Source organism: Sinocyclocheilus grahami, unplaced genomic scaffold (genome assembly GCF_001515645.1).
Source record: "Sinocyclocheilus grahami isolate Dianchi unplaced genomic scaffold, SAMN03320097.WGS_v1.1 scaffold1361.1, whole genome shotgun sequence".
Classification (NCBI taxonomy): domain Eukaryota; kingdom Metazoa; phylum Chordata; class Actinopteri; order Cypriniformes; family Cyprinidae; genus Sinocyclocheilus; species Sinocyclocheilus grahami.
In genome coordinates, this window is record NW_015506540.1 from 214794 (window position 1) to 241413 (window position 26620).

General features: G+C 36.3%; 2 protein-coding genes across 2 annotated transcripts in view; both read right to left on the reverse strand.

Annotated features, from left to right (window-relative positions):
* Positions 1–1282: 1282 nt before the first annotated feature.
* On the reverse strand, positions 1283–14672 carry LOC107569573 (rab11 family-interacting protein 2-like). Its single transcript, XM_016255690.1, has 2 exons — positions 13703–14672; positions 1283–1730 (listed from the first exon to the last, which is right to left on the reverse strand). The coding sequence occupies exons 1-2, from the start codon at positions 14044–14046 to the stop codon at positions 1283–1285; spliced, it is 792 nt and encodes a 263-aa protein (XP_016111176.1). The 5' UTR covers positions 14047–14672.
* A 585-nt stretch (positions 14673–15257) lies between these two features.
* adgra2 (adhesion G protein-coupled receptor A2) overlaps positions 15258–26620 on the reverse strand; it is a 43477-nt gene continuing 32114 nt past the window's right edge. The window contains exons 9-18 of the mRNA XM_016255691.1: positions 25886–26035; positions 25643–25804; positions 25152–25352; positions 24121–24310; positions 23689–23897; positions 22503–22630; positions 22091–22214; positions 21505–21653; positions 19866–19955; positions 15258–19055 (exon numbers count right to left, since the gene is read on the reverse strand). Coding sequence (XP_016111177.1) covers positions 17615–19055; positions 19866–19955; positions 21505–21653; positions 22091–22214; positions 22503–22630; positions 23689–23897; positions 24121–24310; positions 25152–25352; positions 25643–25804; positions 25886–26035 — 2844 coding nt within the window. The 3' untranslated portion in view covers positions 15258–17614. The remainder of the gene's footprint in view (positions 19056–19865; positions 19956–21504; positions 21654–22090; positions 22215–22502; positions 22631–23688; positions 23898–24120; positions 24311–25151; positions 25353–25642; positions 25805–25885; positions 26036–26620) is intronic.

The window sequence follows — 26620 nt, forward strand, 5'->3', positions numbered from 1 at the left end:
CTTTATATAAATCTTAATGACCCCAAAGTTTTGAACAGTAGTGCATTAATGACGTATAATATAAATAAAGTATAATGCAAGAATTAAGACAGTATACAAATAGTACAATTGTTGTTGAACATAATTACGTTTTTTTTTTCCATTTTCTAATTGAATACAAGGTAAAAATATGTATTTAATCGTTTCCATTTTTAGGCACCAATATAATAATGGACAGTAATAAACAGAAATATTTATCTACTTATATTTTTTACTATCTTTTTACTTTAATGCCTTTTTTTGCTTCTGAACTTGCTATTAATACAACGGAACCAACAGATGCAGACGTACTGCAGGTTAAATAGCCAAGGCTATTCTTAAATGTCAAGTAATGTTCATTTTTTTAATCTTTTATGTATTTCAAATTTATTAAAGTGTCAGTTCACCCAAAAATGAAAATTAGCCCATAAATTTACTAAATAAGTAAAATAAAAAGCGCCCATCCATAAAAAAAGTGTCTCACACGGCTCCAGAGGGTGAACAAAGGCCTCCTGTAGCGAATCGATGCGTTTTTGTAAGAAAAATATCCATATTCATAACGTAATAATCACTTTAGTGTAGCTTAAAAGATTAACTTCTTTTGGACTGAAGCAATGCAACACCCGCTGAGTGTCATTAAACGGCTTGAAAGATCAAAGACAATTTTTTATATATCTCCAACTGGATTCGTTTGAAAGAAGAAAGTCATATACACCTAGGATGCATTGAGGGTGAGTAATTTATGGGCAAATTTTCATTTTTGGGTGAACTAACCCTTTAAGTCGCTTCTGTCTGTGATAATAACACACATAATGGCCACACACACAGTAGGCCTCCAAAACTTCCTTGCTGATATCCACTTTTAGATTTATTTTAATACAGATGCGGTTTGGATTGCGGTCTTTGTGTTTTTAAAGGAGTTGGCTACAGAATTAAATTAAAGAGATGGATTACAGGTGATGTAGTAAATAATGTTAATCTTCTTGCACAGACTGATCATTTCGCTTCATAATATCTCAATATATCACCAGGAGCAACGGGTTTTTTGTATTGTCTGATATGCTTTTTTGACTCTCATAATGACGGTAGCCATTGACTTGCATTTTATGAATCACCAAGGAGCACAGTTTCAGATAAAAGTCACCTACATCTTGGATGGACTAAGGGTGAGTAAATTATCAGAAATTTTTATATTGGGGTGAATCCTTTAATATTGCTGTGGATTAACAGGTCAGGTGTTCTGGTAGATACCGTGGTTTAGGGTTTACCAAACAGGACCTGTGTCTAATATGCTCAATTGGTCAATTAATTGTGGATTAAAAGATCTGCTGCTGCTGAGTGAACTGTTCTTCTCAGGCAGGGTGCCCAGGGTTGACATGGACTGGGACACATTCCTTTGGAGGTTTGTCTTTGGTCCAAACAAGGATTTGAGTTTTGATTTCTTCTTAGGATTGTCCGAACTTCCTTCTCCTTCCCCTTCACTGTCTGTTCCCACTGAAGAGGGCACGATCGCAGAGGCAGAATCCGACAGGCCGTCTTTCTTCTTACCACGAATTTTATCCTTGAGCTTACCGATGCCGGAGCGAGGCTTGTCTGTCATGGAGAGGTCAAACATGCTGGCTGTCAAGTTATTCCGCATGAACTGAATGTCCAAAAGAACTTCCCCTCGGTCCTTCTCCTGTTTCCCATTCTTATCCACCAGTTTGTACCAGCTGCAAAGAGAATCAAACAAGGTCTTCATTAGATTGATGACATTAGATGACAGTTGTGCACGGTTTTTGTTAAGGATTGTCATTTATTTTAGGATTATCATTTCATTTAAGCTTAATTAATTATTTTTAGCTTATTCAAAGAAGCCTTACTTTCAAACCACTTGAAAATTACTTTAATATTAATTAATACTAAAAAAAAATTTTTTTTAATTGAAATAAAGCTGAACATTTTCAAATATAAACATTAGACAATTTATTTAAAATCTTATATTTAAAAAAAGTAAAAAATTTAAATAAAACAAATTAAAATAATTAAATGCTTTGGCAACTAACTGAAATAAAGTACTACAATTACTAAAACTTAAATAAATTAAAGCTAAATAGAAATATACAAATTAATAGAAAGAATAAAGTACATAACAATTACTAAAAGTTACACTAAAATGAAAATAAATACATTAAATAAAAAGTTATATATTTTAAATATATAACAAAATATTCATAAATAAAGTATTAAAATATTAATAAAATAACAAATAAATAATGCTGATAATAATAATAATATTGAAAATAAACTGCATGAAAGTCACAAATGTAATTTGTGATTTAAGTGTCTTTTTGGGAACATTTCACATTTTTAAAAAGACAACATTTATTTTTGTGGCGAAGAAAAAAAACCTTGTAATCTCTGGCTGGTTGTAGATTATTGCATGGCTACTTACCTAAGTAAATAAACAGATGTGAAATACTGAGTTTTATTAGGCTATATTTTTTTTATCATTTTATTATGTGAGAAGAACGTAACAAAAAAACAAAGAAAACTGAAAAAAAAACAATACTGCAATTGACCGCTTAGAACTCAAATAGAAACATAACATTTAAAACATAAATTTAACATTCTCCCAAATTCGAACACATCTGACTAAAGGGGTAAAGGGTATGATCCCTTTTGTAATTTCAAAATGGTTTGCTATTTCAAAAAGCTACATTCTATGTTTCAAATGGTATATAGCGGATTCAAAACTAAATTACTGTATGAATAGAAAGGCTGGAATTTCACTTGGGAATTGAACCCTGTACCAGTAAATGATACAAAACACAGAAGCCTGTCTACTGATGAAATAAAAGAAAAACATCTTTGTTTAGCCTGCGCTTGTCCTCTCTTTTTCAGCAGAGGGGCAGGTGGGAGAGTTCTGGAGTTCAGTGTGTAATCATGAACATGCCATTATCCGCCCACGCTGTTGTCATAATAGACTCCTGAGCGCAGGGACCACGGGTAGCCTACAGTCACACTGACACCAAACAGCGGCTCCCACAGACCAATCTGATTAAACGTGGCATGTGATCAGAGCAAGCGGCTGCAGCTGAATTCCAAGCATTTCTGTTTGGACCCCGACAGGATGAAAGTTTTGAACAGACTGCTACTACAATTTTAATGAAAAACTCATGAAAGCATTTTTAGCATCTTTAGAATATGGTTGCGCATCATATGCAATCATTTTCCAGCAAAACTGTGTTTATAAATTTATGGACTTATATTATAGCCGCATAATTTCCAGCCAGTTGCGATTTTTTCTTTTTGTAAAGAATTTATTTTGTCAATTGTATATTTGTAAAGAGAAAGAAATGTTAAGTCAAAAAAATTTAATTTACTGAGGAGTTCAGTGTGTAATCATGAACATGCCATTATCCGCCCACGCTGTTGTCATAATAGACTCCTGAGCGCAGGGACCACGGGTAGCCTACAGTCACACTGACACCAAACAGCGGCTCCCACAGACCAATCTGATTAAACGTGGCATGTGATCAGAGCAAGCGGCTGCAGCTGAATTCCAAGCATTTCTGTTTGGACCCCGACAGGATGAAAGTTTTGAACAGACTGCTACTACAATTTTAATGAAAAACTCATGAAAGCATTTTTAGCATCTTTAGAATATGGTTGCGCATCATATGCAATCATTTTCCAGCAAAACTGTGTTTATAAATTTATGGACTTATACTATAGCCGCATAATTTCCAGCCAGTTGCGATTTTTTTTTTTTTTAAAGAATTTGTTTTGTCAATTGTATATTTGTAAAGAGAAAGAAATGTTAAGTCAAGAAATTTAATTTACTGATATATATATAATGTAATATAATAATGTAATAATGTAATATAATAATACAATACAATATACATACAGTGGGCATACAAAAAAAGAATCACCCCCCTTCAAATTTATTTTAAAGGGTGGTGATTCTTTTTGGCACACACACATGCACATATATATATACATATACATATACATATACATACATATATATATATATATATATATAATATTATTCTTTTTTTTATCAGTGCACCAGCTAATTAGGCCAGCTAATTTAGCTAAACTAAATCCATTAATTTACTGGCCATTCAGAACTTGCAAAATAAACAAATATGTCAATAAACCACAGCTTAGATTTAAATATATTATTTATGATTTAACCCACACACACAAATATATATATATATATATATAATATTATTCTTTTTTTTATCAGTGCACCAGCTAATTAGGCCAGCTAATTTAGCTAATTTAGCTAAACTAAATCCATTAATTTACTGGCCATTCAGAACTTGCAAAATAAACAAATATGTCAATAAACCACAGCTTAGATTTAAATCTATTATTTATGATTTAACCTAATGAATCATTGAATGGCTTTTATGACAGTCAGTCGTGGTTTGCAGATACTATGAAAATAAAATAAAATTCTGTGTGACTTCTCTTATAGATCAGCATTTATTTTGTTGTATTTCCAAATAAAGTTCACTCAAAAATGAACGTTTAATGGTAAATGCATTGAAGATTAGCGGACACATTGTTAATTCATAAAGTGACCAGTTAATTCATAAAGTTTTTATGTTATTTTATTATTGTGGAGCCCTGAATGTGGGTACAATTTTCAATCTTAAAAGTGTAGAAAGACTTCATGGTTATGGCTTATGGTAGAATAGCACTGACTGTAGTTCAAAAAAACTGTAATTTAATCGGATGCGTGGAATCACATCAAAATTAGAAAGACTAGAGAAGCCCAAGGCCAGGAAACACAGACTATCAGTCCGTTAGTGGACCTTACACTCAAAACCACAGCAGGAAACTCAAATCTGTACTTTCAGGGTGGAGAAAGACTTAAGGGAAATGGTGCCTATCAGCAATCGAAGCTCAAGGGATTAGATAAGGAAAGTTCTTTCAAGATAAAAAAAAAGTGAACAACAGAGGCCTGACAAACTCAGTACAGAACATCTCATCTAAAATAGGGCTCTTTTAATAGGTCACCTTGCAGTAAAAGCCATTTTATAGTCACTTTCACATGCATTGATATCTTAAATACATCATTCTCTCACAGCTCTCAGGAATTGATCCAAACGGTCATGTCTGAAAGTTCTCTGTTATTAGAGACAACATTCAGAAAACTTCATCCGACGCATTCCTGTGAGCTAAGCTAACACCCCCCAAACACGGCAAAGCTTGAGGCTTTATCTCTTCACACAGCGAAAAACAAACAAGTGCTGCTCTTAATCTATTTTCAGCTGCAATCATTAACTCTGTCTGAGAAGGGAACCATCAGGAACAGCCGGCTATCATTTTCAGAGATAAACACTGGTCACATTTACACAAAAATCTACCACATAATTTCATCTAGGTTCACATGAAGGCTAGATGAATCACTTAAACCAAACAAACATTTAATCTTCATAATGATTATGAAGATGAAATGTTTGTTTGGTTTAAGTGATTCATCTAACCTTCATCTACTTTTATACACATTTTATACTTTTTCTGAGGGACTAAAACACGACTATCAGCAAGCTTACTAGGGGTCAGCATTCAGTTCTGGCATTTGTGTTTCAATACAAATGTATACATTCACTAGTGTATTGACAGATTTAACCATTCAGTTTGATTGATTCATAAGCTCTTGATTCAATTCGATTCCAATATTGATTCAATAATATCGATACGCTGTAAAAAAAAAAAACTGTAAAATTTACGGTAAAAAAACAGCAGCTGTGGTTGCCAGAATTTTACCGTAAAAAATACGGTAGCAACGTTTTAGGTTTTAACTTAAATTTACAGTTAAATACCATAATTGTATTAACTGATATAATGTTAATATACCAACCTATTGAAGTACTCAAATCTGTTTTGTACCTTTGTAATACACTGATAACCACCAAATGCAGGTGGTGATGAAAAAGTCACATGATGAACCAAAGCCCATCACAAGCAGCTTTTAGATAATAACATATATAGAAGGTGCACAGTGTCATTCACACAAATTCCAAACACCATCATGGTAACACACATGAAACTGAAATAATGCAATAAACATTCACTTAACAACATTAGGTGTAACACACAACCCTAATATACAAAACTGATAAGAAAAAACTAAGAAGAAACAGTTATTTCAACAAAAAAACATCAAATTTGAAATGTAACACAGGGAATTCTGTGAATGTCAATTTACATTTATTCACTGTAAATTATAAAAAAAAAATTTCACTTCCAAAAACGGTATACTACCGTAAAATTAATGTCCAATACAGTTTTTCACCGTATATAGTAGGGGAATTTACCGTTAACTATTTAACAGGTTTTTACTGTAGCATTTTTACAGTCTTTTACCGTTAAATTCACAGTCATTTTTTACAGTGTATAACAGGTACAGTACATGTCCATTTATTTAAGGAAAGAAAATCTTTCAACTAAAGCTGTAAGCTACAGGAAACCATACATTACTATAATATAAAAAATTAAAATTAACAACAGAGTCCAAATTAAACTGCTATTTATTTTTAGATATAACAATCAACATAACAATCAAACTGAGTTGTATACAAACATTTAAATTGTACATAACACAGTTTTTTATATTTAATGACTATGATCATTATGTTTCCAATTTGTTGTTGAAATATAAAAATGTAAATAATGGTTGTCAGAAAAACTTCAAAAAGATTTGTTCCCACATCACTAACCGGTTTAGTAAAAATGTATTGAATATGCAATATAGTGCATATATTAAGCAAAATGCCACTCAATAGAGTTATTTCTAGAATTTCTAGTTAACTAACAGGTTTATGAACAATTATTGTGAGACAATTACCTTTTTCATGTTTTATTTCTTGGCAGAAAAAAACTAAATTGTGAGGTCAAGGTGTAAACTCAGGATTCTGGGAAACAAGTCAGAATTGTGATAAACTCAGCATTTCGAGAAAAATTTATCTTTGAAATAATCATTTGAGTCGTTGAGAAAAAAATGCAAAATTGAATGCATATTATAAGAAAATGAAAATGTTTTTTGACCTTGCATGCATGTAAACCTGTTGTTGGGGACTCCCAAAACCAAATTATGAACCTTTCAAACAGCATAAAAAGGGGCACTTTAAAACACACACACACACACACACACACAGAGAGAGAGAGAGAGAGAGAGAGAGAGAGAGAGAGAGAGAGAGAGAGCTATGCAGAGTATTTAATCTTCACTGAAAACAAAATACATTGAAATTAAATGAAATTATATAAAAACTTTAATTTATAATAACATTTATAAAACCTTAATTATCTTAGACTTAAATCTGATTTAATGCAAGTAATTTTAAATTTGAATTAAGCTAGCCTAGCCTAACCTGGGTGTGAATGGAGCACATAGGGGTTAACAGGAACCATGAGTTCTCACCGATTCCTTTTATTTGTATCAAGTACACAAAACCATGTTTACAGAGAAACACTAAACCATGGACCCAGCCACTGTGAGACTGCAAAACAAACTGGTGCGGCAAGTTTCATCTGCTCTTTTATTTATGGGATAACAAACGATTTTATAAAAGGTTTTAGAGGTCATATGACATGGGAAAAGTCGGCCTAGATAAATGCACAGCAAAATAATTAGGAAACTGATCCACTGAGGTTAAGAATTAACCACACCTTAGTCCACATGGACCTGGACTAACACAACAAATATGGGTTCAGTAACTGAAATCGGAGAGTCGAAAACTGGAGAGGTGCTAAAACATGACAGCCTTAGCAAGAGGGGAAAAATGGCATATTCATTTTAGATCAGAACTGTTTAAAAATGAGTATTATTAATATATTTCTATTAATACCACAATTAATAATAATAAAAATCTCCTCTATTAAACTTTTTTACTATAGACAATGATCAGCTGGATCAGCCTCAATGACAAAGCTGCCATATCAACATTACCCTGAAGTAGGACAGTAACATGACACCAGCAAGCTCTAAGAAAGAGAGGAGGCAGAATTCAATCCCTCATGTGTCAATGTATATGAGCGGGAGAAAGAACAACAAAGACAGAGATGGCTTGTGTTTTATGGGCAATAAATTACAAACTGCTTGCAGTGCATAATACTATAATGCAGAGCCAGTACCAACATCTCAATATTATCTGATGTACTCACTCTCAGACCATCCAAAAGCAATCCACACAACGTCTGTTTCTTACTTCTTCAAACTGTTGCTCTCAAAAAGTTCTCTATCTATAATATTGCTTTCTCCAGTGAAAAAGTGGTCTTGTATGAATCAGGAGAGAAATCAGCACAGATCAAGTGCTATTTGCATGAAAATAGTCCAAAACAGTTGTGAACAAATATGCTGCTGGATTTCGATGTGAGATGAGAACAGGGGATGGACTTTTTTGACTGGAGGAACCAAATTATTGACTCAGAAATTACATTTTAAAGTTAAAAAAAGATGTTAATTGATTGCTTGTGGATTATGGTGGTGTTTTTATCAGCTGTTTGAACTCTCATTCTGACGGCACCCATTCACTGTAGAGGATCCACTAATGAGCATGTGATGTAATGCTAAATTTCTCCAAATCTGTTCTGATGAAGAAACAAACTCATTGACATCTTGGATGTCCTGAGGGTGAGTAAATGTTCAGCAAATATTCATTTTCAGCTGAACTATTCCTTTAAGCCTCTCCAGCAAAACACTAAGATCTTTCCTCATGAAACAGAATTAGAAAATGGTTTATTATAATAGTAATAGTATCCACATACTTATTGGCATGGAAGGTATGTGCCTTTTTGAAAATAAAACAGCAAATTAAGGCTGGATGATTAATCGAAAAAAAGTCCTCTAACAGAACCTCTAACTGACGTAATTTTCCCATGTCGATTATTATTATTTTTTTAATCCTGTTAATACTTTCCCTTTTATTATCTTCTACTTTTCACACTGCATTATTTAACATAATATGTATTTACAAGAGATACAATGTATTTTCTACTTTTTACATGTAATATTTAAAATGTATTTTGTTTGCAAGAGATGCTGGTTATTTTCTACTTTGACATGGCAATATTCATTTATTTTGATTGCAAAAAATTCAAGTTATTTATTTTCTGCTCTTTTATTTTTAGGAAACTTGCTTTTTACATTAAAACTGAAATGTGACTTTTTTTTTCATAAGATGTTTTCATTTCAACCAATGTGTGCTTTTTGATTTCAATTGTTCGAAATATTCAATGAATAACCATAAATAGTTAGTGTTTCCTTCAATTATTTTAAAATCACAAAGATAAGACATGCACTCTTTCATTACAAAAAAAAATCCCATCTTGTCAATGAACAACAACAACAACAAAAGAATACTAATAAAAATAATAATCATAATCGAGATAAAATGTTAAATTAATCGAGATTTTGATTTTAGGTCTCATCGTCCAGCCCTACAGCACATATACATTATGTTTCATTCTCTAGTATTTGAGAAATTTAGCTTGGTTTCACAAAGACAGACAAAAACATAACAGGAAAAGAAAGAACAAAATCTTCAGGACACACAAGCGCTAAAAGATTACTGATAGTCTGATCAGATCTGTGGGAGACACAATAAATTAAGTCATTCACTGATACTTAAGCAAAGCCTTGCATCAAAACACACCTGCTTGAAATAATCAATTCTTATGATTAATATCCCATTACATCATAAGAAGCTTTGCATTCCAGTTTTACTTTCTTCAGGTGTATCCATGTAGGCTTAAAATCACGTCATAACTATTAACATACTTCACAATTGCGTGAGTCTCAGGTACAGTACAGTACACACCTGCTTTAAATGATAACCATGTCAACTGGGGCGAACCCAAGGCAAATAGACAGATCTTCTCTCTCTGTTCTGAACCATAATAGGAAGTCAAACTAAAAGGCAAATAATAGAAAACTCTTCTGCTCTCTGTATTTGAATAAAGAGCAGCCCTCATTTCCACTGGACAAGAGCAAACACTGAAACATTGTTTTCTTAAAAATATAATAATATAATATAATATTACTACTACATAATCATCAACAAATTACATTTAAAATGAAAAAGAATACATAAAAATAATAATCATCATCATCATAATTGTATACATTATTATATTCAATACTGGATTTTTCATACTCTTTGTTACGTATTTCCATCATAACTTAATCACTCAAAGCTATGTACTTTAAAAAAAATAATGACTCTTTTTTTTTCACAATTGAGTTTTTAGGTCACATTTTTTTAAGAATTACGAGATATAAACCCAGAATTGTGAAATAAAAAGTCGCAATTACCTTTTTTTTTTTCCCATGGTGGAAACAAGCTTTCACATAATGTGGTCCATTTAAAACATAATTTTGAAGATTTTATTATTTTTATTTTTTTTGCAGAAGGCAATAATATGCTTTCAGTATTAATTGATTAACTGTGTATCTCTAGTGTCTATAGGTTGAACTAGTATTTTAATTACTAAACTGCTCAAACCAGATCTACTGAAGGAAAAGAACACAGTGTTCTCTCTCTCTCTCACACACACACACACACTATTCTTACAGGTGGTGGAAAATAAACACTAATGTACATAGTTACACACCATCAGCCCAACCTTGGGTCTCACTCATACCTGTCAGTTAGTGACTAGTAAAGTTTTGTTATACTGGGCTGGGATGGGTGGAGAGGAATGTAAAAACGTCATTATTTGTAATACAGTTAGACTGGTTGTGTGAGATTGTGCTGGACCATTTTACTCTATTAGTCCCATTTACTTGCTTGGAATGATAAACTATGATTTGTCAGAGGAACACATCCGAGGAAAAAAACAAGAAAAATTAAAGGATCAGCTGATGAAGCTGCAACCAGTTACTTCTGATATTAATAATAACAGTCTGAGAGTGAAAAAGCTTCTCTGTTAAAAGTAATTCTACATAAAAAGTTAAGCTCGCTCACATGAATGCTGCCATTTTGGGTCTTGCAATTTAAGTTATAGTAATAAAAACAACAATAATATTTATAATAAAACATGTTCTTTTTGTATTGAACTTTTTCTGTTCTTCTCATGGGGACTTTACAAAGCATACAAATGCAAAACAAGTAAACCAAACATGGTCATGGTCAAGTCATGTGTGTGATCCACTAATCCAAACAGAATGAGTACGAATGGAAAAATAACAAGTCCAAACAAGCAGACGCTGATGGAGCAATGAATCAAATGGGCCTGACAATCTGCAACACCAATGCCATATAACAAGGACAAAGAGCAGGACCTCGAACACCGAAGGCCACAGCTGCTTTCAAAATGCCCCTATGACCAAACGCAAAGCAACAACACAGCCTTTACACTTCCCTATCTCTCTGTCAAAGACCAGAACAGGAAGTCGACTGGACAAATCAGCAAGCTGGCCTAATATGCAAATAAAGTGAAACTCACACACCTTCTGTTTTTGAATATAAGCAACCCTCATTTCCAAAGAGCTAAAGAAAAATGAAGCTAAGCAACTCCTAAATTGAAACTATAACCAAAATAATAATAATACAAAATTTATCAAATTTGTGTTCTGTTTCCTACCAAAATCTGTGCCTATTTACACATGTCCCATGGAAATAGTTCATGTCATTTATGGTTAAGAATAACATAACTATACTCAGGGTTGGGGACAATTCATTTTTAAAGGGGTCATATGATGCTTTTTTAAAGATCATTATTTTGTGTATTTGGTGTAACAGAATATGTTGACATGCTTTAATGTTCAAAAAACACATTATTTTTCAAATACTGTACATTATTGTAGGTCCTCTATGCCCCGCCTCTCTCAAACGCTTCGTTTTCTACAAAGCCCCTCCTTCCGACAAGCGCAGTCTGCTCTGATTGGCCAGCTGACCCAGTGCATTGTGATTGGCCGAACACCGCAAGCACTCGTCGGTAATGTAACACCCCTTACCAGATTCTTATCTTTCAAAATAAATGTAAAGACATTTGTCGTGTGACAGACACAGTAATGAAGCTGGTATGTGTGCATTACATAAGCCACGGTTAAGACAGCTGACTCCACTGTGATCTCTATCTCTCTCTCTCGCCGCTTCAACACTAAGTGCGGTTACTGAAACCACGCCTTCTTTCTTTGCGTAAACGTTTGGGCGGCATTATGCTAATATTTCCACATCGTGATGTAGACATGTGGGGGCGTGTTAGAACGAGCCGTTTTAGGGGGGGGCGTGGCAGAGTCTTAACTTTGATAAGAATATCTCTTTGGTTTTGAGACTTTAGTCTTTGCAACTTCAGGGATCTTATCTATGCACAATCAGCTTGTAACGCTCCAAAGAGAAAGGAAAACTTGAAATCGCATCATATGACCCCTTTAAAATAAATTAATAAACCAATATCTTTTGTCAAATGTATATGAAGGAGATCTGGGTCATATTTGCAACACCCTAGCAACCACACAGCAACACTAAGAACACCTTAACAACCTCATCATGGCAGCTCAAAACCTAAAATCATATGTGAGACTTTAATAGGTTTTACTACACTAAAGCACCCCAAGAAAGTCCTCATGACAGCTCTGATCAGGCTAGACAGATGCCTCCGAAGCAGTTCAGTAGACCTGTGGAGTTTGTTCTAAGCAGAAAATCAAAGGACAAGATAAAACACATTATAAATATGAAAGGACAGCACAGGGAATAATGCAACTGCATTACCGAAACAAAGTATGCATTCAGCTGCTGTAGCTGTATCAATGGACGATGAAGTTGATTATGTTCAGACAAATTCACTGCTATTTCAACATAAATATTTGATAAATAAAATATATACAAATCGCAGAAAAAAACAGTTTGACAATGTGTGAAAAGAACACAAAGTCCATGAAATATTATATATATATAAAACATTTTTTATTAATAATATGTGTGTGCGTGTGTGTATGTGTATAATATATATATATATATATTCCCCCATGCCACTGATTCTTTAAACATGGGACAAAAAATTTCATGACTATCCCTGTCATTAATTTATCAAAATAAATCTTAGCAAAATTGTCATTATTTCATCAAAACTATGTCACAGATATTCTAAACTAATAGTTGGTGTTTAGAAAATTTATTTATAAGGTCCAGAAAAACAATAATATTATTATTTATTAACTCAATACAAATATGTTTGAAACCATCCTGTTGTGTTACATTTGTGTTATATTGAATTAAATGATTTGTAAATATTTGCAATCCATATTTGGCCATATTCTTTATGACCCTAATCATGTTGACTCATACTGAGTGGGAAAAACACTTTTGCAAAAACAAACAAACAAATAAATAAATAAATAAAAGAGACTGCACCCAAACATAACTCCCCCCTCCTGCCCCCTCCAGTCAGTTTTACTAAACACTATCAGTGATCACTCGATTTATGAAGTGAATAATTATTATTGAATAATGTTCACAGGAACACCCAGGAGGCGAAGCTGCTTGCCTAACATTGTTTTACAAGGGCGGCTTACTGAAACCTGTCCACGCAAAAGAGACCAAAACAAACTATGATTAGCTGTTTGGTAGCATATCACTTTAAACTTTAAATCTTTAACTCATAATGGAATAGTTTTGACACAACTCGAACACCCACACCACAAAATGATTTCCCCATAGACCACAATGACACTCACTCAGACTTTTTGCGTGATCTGTTGGCGTGGAGGTCCAGTAAGTTGATGACAGCCTGTCCCAAAAACTTGTCCAGCCCCACCAGGGCTCGGTGCATGGCGATGATGTAGAGCGTGCACCGCTCCGCGTCCCCCTGATGGATCAGCGGCAGATCGAAGCTCGCCTCCTCCTTCCACTCGGGCGAGACGCATTTCTCCGCGACCGAGGTGGAAAACTTGTCCTTGGCCACCTGCATGATGGCATAGGCGTCGTTCGTGCCATTCTTGCCCTTGATCCGCAGGTTTCGTGCTTTGAGCACCGTTACCTGAACGCTGGTGGGATACCACTGCTGGTCACCCAAAGACATTCTCAGTTAAACTCCAGGTTCAACAGGGACGAAAGGTAGCGCTTCGTTCGCTCAAGCCCGCTCGATGTGTGCCGCGCGCCGCTCTGGCTCCTGAGTGAAACTGTTCGGGAGCTCTCATAGGCCCCGCCCCTCACGCGTGACGTACACTGTGCGCCCAGCGCTCAGGTGATGCAGGTATCACTTCATCCTTGCATTAAACCATTTAAAGCGCTTTTGGGAGTAGGCTAAGCACACGTATAACCCTGTGATAACGTCTTTTTAAATCCCAGGTTACATTCGCGCAGCTTTTAACCTTTGGTCATAAGTTAACCCCGAATTAAGCTGCTAAAGGTGTACAGTAAACAACGTGGTTGCTAAACTGTTTCAGCGAGATCAGAAACTGACTCCGCGATTAAATATCCGTGCATTTGTAGTAGCCTAACAGAAACCTTCACGCCTGAGATATCAGTTTACCTTTATGTCGATTTTAAAAACTGTTCTCAGAATATCTTTGTTGAAGACTTTCCTCGGTTTACTTCCTCAGACTTTATTAACGTTAGATCACGCGAATCGCTGTAGAGCTCAGATAACGGCTATTCAGCCGAACAGAAACAGAAAACGTCAGTATGAGTAGTTGTTTTGAAGCCGATAAGTTAAATCCCAGGTTACATTCGCGCAGCTTTTAACCTTTGGTCATAAATTAACCCCGAATTAAGCTGCTAAAGGTGTACAGTAAACAACGTGGTTGCTAAAATGTTTCAGCGAGATCAGAAACTGACTCGGCGATTAAATATCCGTGCATTTGTAGTAGCCTAACAGAAACCTTCACGCCTGAGATATCAGTTTACCTTCATGTAGATTTTAAAAACTGTTCTCAGAATATCTTTGTTGAAGACTTTCCTCGGTTTACTTCCTCAGACTTTATTAACGTTAGATCACGCGAATCGCTGTAGAGCTCAGATAACGTCAGTATGAGTAGTTGTTTTGAAGCCGATAAATCATCTTTCAGACTGACTCGGTCTCCTGCTATCTGTAAATCACTGTAATTTGGCAATAAACCGCCTCCACTACGCTACCGAGGTCAGTGTTGTCAGTAGCTTACTAGCGTGATGCTCATTCCTTCTCAGTGTTTGTCCCGCCCACTCTCTAGAGTACCGCACTCTGATAGGATGATGCATGTGTCAATAATGCAAGGCTCACTTTTGATTGGCTTCATTTCGTGTGAAGGATGTCGATTTACATGTTACATAGAAACAGAAGTTACGTGCCTAATGCAAAACGTGGGCTGGGATTTTTCTCTTTAAATCACATATGATACATTCTAGGAAACATAAAAATACGAGAGAAGTTATTTAGATTTTATGGCATTTTTCCAAACCTTTATTTTGCATCAGGTCATAGATAAGGCACAATCTTAGGCATCTATAGGAAATATATTACTGAAATCGATACAAAAATGCTGCTATCATTTTCATATTGAAGTGAGTGACAAAAATATAAATATTAATGCTAATATTGAAATCTCCCTTTTAAACTTCGAGATGACAATCAAAACATTATTTAGGATAACACTGAAATTATACTGACCCTCAGAAGCTCTAGGCCAACCCAGAGGCAAAGAAAACTGTTCATGCAAATATCACAATGTCACCTGAAACCATTATGCACAAACAAGTCATTTACAATTTTGTATCTTTTTTTTAAAGAAAAAAACATACATACACATGGCAAACTTTGAGCAGGCCACAAATTCCATGTATTATTTGACTACATTCTTTGTTGTTGTCGTTTCAAATGACACTTTGCCCCAAAAACTACTGAAATCATATACAACCAAAATGAAATACAATATATGTACACTGGTCATCATGACGTTAAATGCTTTTTGATTTGGGAAAAGGGAGGACTGGTTCTTTAGCAATGTGTGGTCTTTGAATGTTTAACAATTCTGAGGGAGATTTCTGGCTACACAATATCAAATAACCTCATACTTACAGTGAGCTTTCTTTGGCATACAAATATCCCTGAACACACTTTAAAATCATTTTATTTTAATCAAAGTGTAGCTAAAGCTAAAGACAGCCAACACTTGTGACTTCGTCATGATGTGATCTAAAAATAATGGCACTTCAGTCAGTATCTGATAGCTTGTGGGCCTTGGAAAAAAACAGTCAGTGCAAAGATCTGAATTCCCCTTTGTCGGGCGGTCGGGATTGTCCATTCTTTGCTTTCGTGAGAAAAAGACACTTGGGCACTTGAAAAACAAAAGGGGGGAAGCATGGGAGGTCTAGCTTTGATTGTTGGTGTGCTTTTAGACTAAAAACAGAGAGTTTATAAAACTGATAAGGCCAATCCTCTGTAAAACACAGATATCATAAAATTGCATAATGACAGTTACATCAATATTAATACTGATATGTATATATGTATTTATAAGAATATGCCAAATGCTCTCTTCACAACCTGAACCAAGTGCTAAAAGAAGCCCATGTTACACAAGGTACTACAACAGAACATGTACTGTATGGACAAACACTCGCCCTTCATTATCAAATCCCTTAGTAACTCTGGAGTGACATCTGAAGCAGCTGTCACTTTGTTGATATCATTTGTCCATCAACAGCATTCATTATCAGTGCATTTGATCAATGGCAGAAATGTCCCAATAGAGGGCCCTGTTACACAACATTTTCCAAATAGTTCCTATTCACTAAAAACTGAATGCAATAGTTCACTTTCTGCTTAATAACATCAGAAGAACAAGAACGACATTCCCAGCACCAGTTAAGCATTGGATGGAAATCTTGGGGATGGATGGATCAATGGCAAGTCTTTGTTTTCTATATTTGTGTGGGACTGATGTCAAAAGCTGCTTATTAGTGCCAGAGAATTGAATTAACACTGTAATGGTCAAACAATACATACATAACACTATATACATTCTTATAGACATGTAAATGAAATAGCGTGAATAAAAACATGAGCACACAAGAGACAAAGACATAAAGGGACTGAACAAGAAAACTTCGGTAACAAGCGAACAGGTTCTCCATCCTGATCGATATGCATATTCAGAAACATAAAGATCAACACAGCTAAACAGCTGAACTTTAGGTTCAGATCCCTTGGCATATTCAATATTAAAAGATTCATTATGTTCAAACAGTTTGTTAGATTAAGTGGTATTACAGGCAAACAAAAGCAATCAAGATGATTTTGCATATTTTGTCAAACCAACTCTTCCAATGTCTTTTTAGAGGAGTCAGGTTTTGCATACACACCCTTTCTTTTTCTTCATATAAAACAGCCTCACACAGCTTCTCCTTATTAGCATGCTTAGCATGTTGGACGGTTTAAAGACCACAGAACACCTTCAAAGCTTACAAGCTTAAGTTTGTTTAGCCGGTCTCCCAGCCTATCCAAGCTGATGTTTAGCTTGGCTGAAAAGTGTCTAAAACCATCCTAGGCTGGTTTAAACTAGTCTTTTCAGCTAGGTTGTGGAGAAAGAAATGCATGCTTTGGCATCTAGCAGACAAGTTACACATTCAAGAAACCTTCAAAGTCTTTCAACTCTACCTGCAGCTCATTATTATACAGTTGTCTCGCTCTTCCATACCCTCCTCTTCATACCAACCGAACCCTGTGATTGGTCAGTTCCGCTAGTGTCCAATTCCACCACGGATCCCTTTAGTGTTCCATTAGGTGCTGAAACTGTCGTCAACAAGGCCGTCGCAGTGACATTTGATGTCACATTTAGAGGGAACGAGCTCCGCTTTGATTCTCTCTCAGCCGTGGCGGCCAGTTTAAGATTGTCTTTGCTAGCGCTGCAACATTGAGCAATTTGTTGCATGGTGGACCTACTTGCCATCGAAGGCAACAGGGGAAAAGGTTTTTTACTTCCGCTGCTACCTCCATCGCTACCTTCCGAAGGGCTTGTCGCTAGTCCCTCCCCTCTGTGCCGCCCATTGGTCAGAAGGCCATTCTGACCCTCTGAATGGCTATTCCGTAGACTTCCATTCTCGCTGGAAGCGTGTTTGTGTAGATGGTGGATGTTTGATTGCTCTGTCCCAGAAGGTCCCAAAGCGCCCATGCTACCTCCTCCACCTGCCCTGAGAGCTTTGAGGCGGTAATGCCCTCTCCCGTCCCCCCGGTGATGGTACTGGGTGTTGCCACCCCTGGTTCTACTACAAGCCTTCCTCCTTTGAGGCTGCTGGACAGGCAGTAGACAGGGCAACAGATTGTTGGCTGGCTTGTTGTTCTCCGTGCTTGTACTTGTGTTGGTATTAGTTCCCGTTGGTGCTCGGGTGGTATTATTCACGTTGTCTTGTGTCACTTGAAGGAGGTTGGTGAGTTTGCAAGGCCCGGCGGCGATGCTCGCCGTTCCACTTTGAGTAGATGATGACCTGGCAGAAGAAGAGTAATTGTTGGTGTCCGTTGGTGGGTGGCATCCTACAAAAAGTTGGGAGCCCCTTTCCGAGGCACTCTGGACACCTACGGTTGCAGTGCAGGGGTGAGAATAAGCTGGCATGGACTGGGAGCGACGGTAACCCGGGCAACAACTTAGCCATGCTGCCTGGACATCGAAACGCTTGAAACAGTGATGGAGCACCACGAAGATCCCTAATCCGGTAGCCGTTCCTCCATACAGGCAGCTAAAGAGTTTCCGCTCTTTATCCACCTTCCAAATGGCCATTGCGCCGCAGCACCACAGCCCCACAAACACGAACTGCGTTGCCACCAGCGCTAAACACTGAACCTTCAATGAGTACTGGTCCTCCACTGTCATCCCAGCATGCACAGGGCCCACCACAGAGTCTGTCGAGAGCAGGCTGGTGCTGCCGCTGATTGCTGGTTGGCTCTCAGGCAAGGTTGAGGGGATGGAGGCGGAGCAAGGAGGATCTTTGGACTCCTGGATGTTTCGGCGCCTCAGGCAGAAAGCAGTGCACAGGAAGTAGATCCAGGTCACAAGAATGATCAATCCAGCTGGAATGTAGAAAGCTCCGAAACTGGGTTGCCATATCAACCAGCAGCTGGCGAAAGGTCAAGAGCAGTGAAAAAGGTCAGAGAGGGCAAAGGCTGTAATTAGTCAAATAACAGAAACACAAAGCAAGCTCTGTATGAAACAGACACTTTTTAAAGAGCCTGTAAAGGAGCGGCCAACCATGTGTAATAAATCTGCAGCAAGTATCAGACAGTTAGAGAAAGAACAGAAGCTAATAAAAAGCTCTAAGTATGACCTCAGACAATTTCATTTTATATTAAGTGTCGCCAGTCTATCTGTAAGTATGTGACAAAAGCGCCATACAATTCCTAACAAAAATATAATTGTTAAGGCCTAATTATGATTTGCAGTATTGTCTCATAAATTACATAAACACTTACATTAAATCTATTTAGGGGGGATTTGGGTTAATCTTTTCAACATGTTTCTCATAAAATGCCTGTTTTGCTTATCATTCTTTATGTTTCAACAAGTCAGAATGCATCTCAGCATATGTACTGTAATAGCAAATATTTATTATATAAAAAAAATCTATCTATCTATCTATATATATATATTAGTATATATAAGATGTATAAAGGATATATAAATATGAATAGTTGTATATAGGATATAGATATATAAGGATATATAAATATGAATAGTTGTATATAGGATATAGATATATAAGGATATATAATATGAATAGCAAACTAATGACAGGTACACTTGTGGAATATTTTTTGACCTATATATCAGCGTTTTAATGTTAACATTATGCAGGTTGTTAATAATAGAAACATTTAAAGCTAGACATGAGCAAACTAGTTTTCCTAATGTTTTAAAACACAGTACTCACTAAGGAATGTTGTCTCCATAGTTACTGATGTTTACAGCTGCAGTGATACCACATATGATGAGTGGGACACCGCTGGCTATCAAATAAAACCTGTTGAGGGAAACAGAGATAGAGGACAGAAGACTGTTAGTGGTCATTTTGCAAGAGCTAACCATGTTAACATAATTAATCATATAAAAAAGCTAAGTATTGCATAGATAGAAATAAAGGCTAGCCTATCCTTTTACTGTTGTCTTGTCAAGATGGATACACCCACTGTATATATATACAAGAAATTGCTCAAAAATGTTAATGGTTGTAATGCTACTCTGTAATATTTCCTACAGATGTTCCCTTTTAGCCTTTGCCCTTCGCCTGGTGTAAAAAAGTTTGTGTGGTCTATACTTTAGGCAGTTCTGTCACTGTCTGTCAATAAAGAGCCGAGTCTGGGCTCCAGACAGTGTAGGAGGGGAAACATAGCAGGATTTATCCCAGGAGGCAGGCGTGGGATCTGGCCAGACCTCCCCAGGGGATGTGGAGAGCACGGAGGTCTAGGGTAAAAACAGAGAACACAGACTAGAGGGAATGAATATATTTGCATGCATGTCTCTGAGACATGTGAAAGTTAGCCTTAACTAGTCCTATCCTTCGTTTGATTTACAACTTCTCTGTCCATTTTTATATTTTTCCATTCCCCCATTTGCTCTCTTTTTTTCCTCTGTCTGACTCTCCATAACAGCAGATGGAATCAGCTTTAATCTGGACAATGGTGGTCTTTGATTCGTTTTTTGTTTTACATCATTATGGTCCATTCAGTTGCTCTCAAAAGCCCATTTTGCTCCTGCACACGCCTATCAATAGTTTCTACTCAGGAAGTGCTCATTCAATATGACATCTGCCCATAAAAATGTCAATGTTTCATGACCGATTTGAAACATGACAATCACTCTGAATACTGAGTTCTGATGGAACCCATACGCTTCCTTTGATGATGATAATGACAAGAGACTTTTAATGTTGTCATCAAATGTAATGTTCACGCTGTTACAACTTATAGACTTTCAAACTTTATAGTTTCTTAAGAATGAAATCTGAATGTAAAAGAGATATCTGCATGACCTGTCTGTCATAAAACGCATGTATTCACATGCAGGGACAAGGGATTATGTAATATGACGAAACCAGTTTCAAGATTCCATCCCCCACTGAATCATATTCACCTTCCTCAATGCCTCAAATAACTTTTTAACCATTTAGAGCCATGCTAAGCTAGTATTCTAAACTGTTACCTTGCTAATCGAAGTATAAGTGAAACTTCTGCCTGCAGTGGTTTTTATTCAAAGTAGCTAATCCATCCTAGAATGATCTCATAGGTTTTTGGACAAAAACACTGACATTTCTCATTTGGACGGCAATAAAAAGGCCTTTAAATGATCAAATTACCTCATGTCCCTATGTAAAACAAATACAGTCCAAACAGGCCTATTGATTGGATTACAAAGAATTTTTGTTCTGTGAGGGTTTTATGGGCACTGGGGCCTAAATATAGAGAAAAAACAGGAATCTGATAGTTTGAGTGTGCATGTGAAAGATACATTTACAAAAACAAGCCGTTATTAACCATCTAACGCTTCCAGCCCTCCATGATGACTTCACTGACCTGAGCATGGGCCGCTGGGTTGGTTGTACAGCAGTTTCTCCTTCTAGTTGCTGTGGAGTCCTTAATAAGGCTTCTTTATAGATGACTCTGGCGCTAACACCGATCCATAACAAAGTGGACAGAGAAGAGTAGTGAAGAACAATCCCCACCTGACACAAACATATACATACATGAGTAAAACAAGTAACACAAGCAGAGTAACAATACATTAGCACATAAAAAAGATATAATCCTTGTAGTAAAATATAATTCTTGTAGAAGTAATCTGTAGTCATTTTATTCTTTTCAGTACAATGCCAAATAAAAGCTAATAATTTAGTTTTTGGATTGTTTTCTTTATTATATACACACTTACTTTTTTCTTTACTGTTTTGTATTTCTACTTTATTTTTGCATTGCAAAAATTCTGGAAATCACTGACACAATCTCCACAATATCTCTAATTTATCCGTTTTATTTGTGTATTAAAAGTGTTCACTCATTTTTTTCCACTCTTTGTTTGTTTGTAAAGCAACCTTGAAAAGCTGTAAGAAAGGCGCTTAATAAAACAAAACTTTATTATTATGTAAGAGAAATGGGGACTTACTGCCTGGCATATGATTGGGTAGCCGGTCAGAGTGATGCCTCCAGCAAATACAGCAGATGTCATTGCGATGTGGAAACTAGTGTTCAGGAGTGTGTGCCAACTCTTCCTTGTGATTCTGATAGAGCTGATGGCAAAAAAAAAACTGTTGAGACATGTCATTGTTGGGCCAAAAGTATGTTGACATCCACTTCTAGTTCTAATTTAACAAGTGTGGCTATTCCAGTAATAACAAATCATGCAATGCCATTATAGAATTGTGTTACCTTGTAGCAACAGTTTGCAGGACCGTTTTCTTTTAGTTTTTGAGTTTTTGGGTGTATTTACATAATTTTGGCCATGTAGTGTATGTTTTCGGTCTCAGAATTGTTACATATACTGTATGTGTGGCATTTTATCAAAGTGAGACAAATACCTGTGATGCAGTATATAGGTGATGATGATGGTGAATAGACAGAGGAGCAGCACTGCAGTACAGGTGTAGATCACTGGATGGAGCACTTCCACTGGAATCGAAGGTGAACTCGGGAAATCTGGCATCTCCTGAAACATTGACAGGGAAAATGGAGAGAATCTTTTAAAACATTCATACATATGACTTCGTAGCCGAGCTATAACTCTAGGACATCTAAAAAAAGAATAGGTGTAAGAAATTTTTTCGGTCTGATGCCATCTTCTAGGCCTATACTTCTGATATTGATAGTATCAAATGGAATGAAACATTTAACTAAACTGAACATTTTTGTGAGGAGAAATGGATAAATATAGCTATTTAAATATAGCCATTTCTTCTCATAAAAAAGGTTCTGAGAAATTGCTCTGATGTCAGTACTGGGTTCTTCAGTGCCAAGAAGTTTCAACAAATGGCCAATGGCCATCTATTACCAAATTACCTCAATAACAAAAACAGTGTAGGACCTAGATGAACATTAAAATTCTTTGATGCATGTCATGATGAAGAAATGTTGCATCAAATATCAGTTTGTAATGGAAAACCTGTCCTCCTCAAGTAAAGGACTGACTATACAGTATCTCCCTACGAAGTGTGGGCAAATATTATTAGCTTTGATAAAAACAACCACAACCGGGCTATTAATCAAGCTGACATACTATGTATCAGTGGCTCTGTTCCAAAACCCATTGAGCTGCCCCAATGTTTGCTTCCTACATTTCAAAGCATCATCATAACAGTCATAAAACCTCATACTTAACTTGACATAACAGGCAACCCAACATGTCACTCATTAAGTGATTTGAGCAGAAGACTGGACTCATGATTGAATCCAATGCTATATTGGTGTTAGAATATAGCTAAGCTAGTGATATGTGAAAATATGGTACACACAAAGATTGGATAACAATTCATTTTTAAATTGATTTTTAAATGAAATGAATATTAACCTAAACATTTTTAAATATGCTATGCAATTTGAAAAATTTGAAATATGCTATTGACATTTCTCTTGCATTGTTTTTTCACAGAGCTCAGCGCAATGCATTTTGGGATCATCCATGAAGTGTGTAGATATCTTAGGAGGCAGCAAAATTACAATGCCATATAGTAGAACAAAGGACATATCAGTATTTTATAAAGGGGTCACCTGAAGTACAGCGTAATTGCTCAGCACAGAGCAGCGCAGTGTAGAGGTGGACACATCACTATGGGCCAGCTGACAGCCATCTAGACTCCAGCTCCCATGATGCTCCAGCGCCTGCAAGCTCCAGTGGGCAGCAACAGGTTCATTTCCAGGTGATGTGTGTCGTAGTGACACAATAATGTGATCAGACTGATTCCACATGCTACATCCATCTGACAGATAAGAAGAGAGAGAAAACAGAAAAGTTTCCATCTGTGCTCTGGTCAAAATTATTTAATTATTAAATGAATGGATTTACTATCCTGAATTGAATATTTTATGAGTCTTCTCCCAAAGTGCCTGTACTACATCAGTATACAACCAGCTACTCAGAGCACTGTTAAAATGTTATGAACGTTTTCAATCCCTTGAATGTTTGAGCTGAAAGCGACCCACCTAGGCCAACATAGATAACTGGAGTGTTGACACCACGTCTGCGGGCAAGGTCCAAATGTCCTGTAGAATTGCTGGTAAATGGGAAGAATCTTCCATTGCGGAATGCCACAAACTGCAGCTTACAGTCAGGAGGAGCATTCGGTGGAAAAAGAGATGCAGGGAGAGACACTGAAGCAAGAGCCACTGCGTTCTAGAGAGAAAGAAAAACACAAGACAAAGTAAGGGCCAACCAAAAATGTTTATTAAAGCAAAAACCGATAGGTTTCAGTGATTATACCATGGCTAAAAGGCTTGTTTTTACATGTATAAAATACCAGTAGTAGCAATATGATAGATACCAATGATTATGACAATAAATAATTTTTTCTGCAACACAAAATCAAGTGCGAAAAGAATGTAATGATTTTGGGCCCTAAACTGCATGCTAATTGCAATTAGATAAAAATTGCAATCAGTTGATATATATATATATATATATATATGCACTGGTGCCGTTGTCCTGTGGCTGCCGTCGCATCATCCAGGTGTATGCTGCACACTGGTGGTGGTTGAGGAGAGACCCCCACATGATTGTAAAGCTCTTTGGGTGTACAGCAATACACAATAAAGCGCTATATAAATGCATCATTCATTCATTCATTCAGACCATCACACTATCACCACCATGTTTGACTGTTGGTATGATGTTCTTTTTATGAAATGCTGTGTTACGCCAGAACGCCAGATGTAACGGGACACACACCTTCCAAAAAGTTCAACTTTTGTCTCATCAGTCCACAGAATATTTGTCTGGGGGATAAACAAGATATTTTTTGGCAAATGTGAGACAAGTCCTTGTGTTCTTTTTGGTCAGCAATGGCTTTTGCCTTGGAACTCTATATATATATATATATATATATATATATATATATATATATATATATATATATATATATATATATATACACACATATTTACTGCAGGCATATTAGATATATGTACAAAATGACATCTACACACAAGTGTACACTTGCACACAAACCATGACAAACCTTGAGATGAAAAGCGTTCAGCGAGGTGTTGTGTGTTCCTGTGGTGCAGCGAAATCGCAGTTGCTGCTCAAGGGAAGATTCAATCCCATCATGCCCCTGGCTCCCTCCTGCCCCCTCTCGTCTCTGATAGACCGTGCAGCTCATGCCAGTAAAATGAGCAGGACGAATCATGTGAGCCTCCATCACAATGTTACGAGAACTCTAAGAAAGAGAGGAAATTTGCTGATTTGGTGTTCAAGTTTCATTTCTTATTATTATCAATGTTGAAAACAGTTGTGCTGCTTCATATTTTTGTGGAAACCATGATACATATTTTATCAGAATTCTTTGGGGAATAGAAAGTTGAGAAGAACAGCGTTTATTTGAAATAGAAATCTTTTTGTCAATGTAAATTAGTACATTGTAAATTAGTACATTGTAATGCAACCTACCTGAATAAAAGTATGATATATATGTGCAATAATGTGAAGCTGCCATGATTAAAAGCGTACTTTGGAGAAGTCCTGTGCGTGAGAATGCAGCTGAGGCCAGGCGAGATTCTCCAGTGTGTAGACGATTGAACTGCAGGCTCTCTCCTCTCTCTGGGCTCGAACCAGAATCTGATCATCTGCCTGCACCAGGTTACTGCCCATTTCAACCAGGACCTCGGACAGCTGGGATGAAGGAGTGCATGTTTATGTAAGGATGCAAATGCACTGCAATATATGCACTGTTGAATACTATGTTCTACCAACCTCACGCAGTTCTGTCACATAATCCATGAATTTGTGCATCATCTGAGCCACATAAAGAACATCCACCGTGTCTGTGAAACCGGTGGCTTCCAGAGTGTGTGATCGCACCTGGTGTGCCAGAGTCACAGCGTTGGAGGCATTGATGGGCATCTGAGTGAGAAAGACAGAATTAACAATGAACAAAAACATATTAGAATGATTTCTGAGGGATCATGTGACACTGAAGACTGAAGTAATGATGCTGAAAATTCAGATTTGCATCACAGAAATAAATGACATTTTCAAATATATTCAAATAGAATACAGTTATTTTAAATTGTAAAAATATTTCACAATATTACTGTTCTCACTGTATTTTTGATCAAATAAATGCAGCCTTAATGAGCATAAAAGACTTCTTTCAAAACCATAAAAAATCTTATTTTTATTGTGGAATATTCAGCAGAAATTAAACTGATAATATATTTTCTCCCTTTTCTTGTTTCACCGAGGAACAGCTAGAATGTATCAGTGTCTTGCCAACTGGCCCTTGTGGACGAAGAAGAAAAAAAAGAAGTCTGCTTAACAGTATTGAATGTACACTGTAATTGAATGCACGATATTGAAAAACTGTACTTGCAGATATTACAATATTAATTAAATAAAAGGCCACTTAAGTGTACAACAGTATGTTTCTTAACATAATTTTTAAAAGTGCATTTTGTAATAATGCCAAATTAAAAAAAATACATGCAT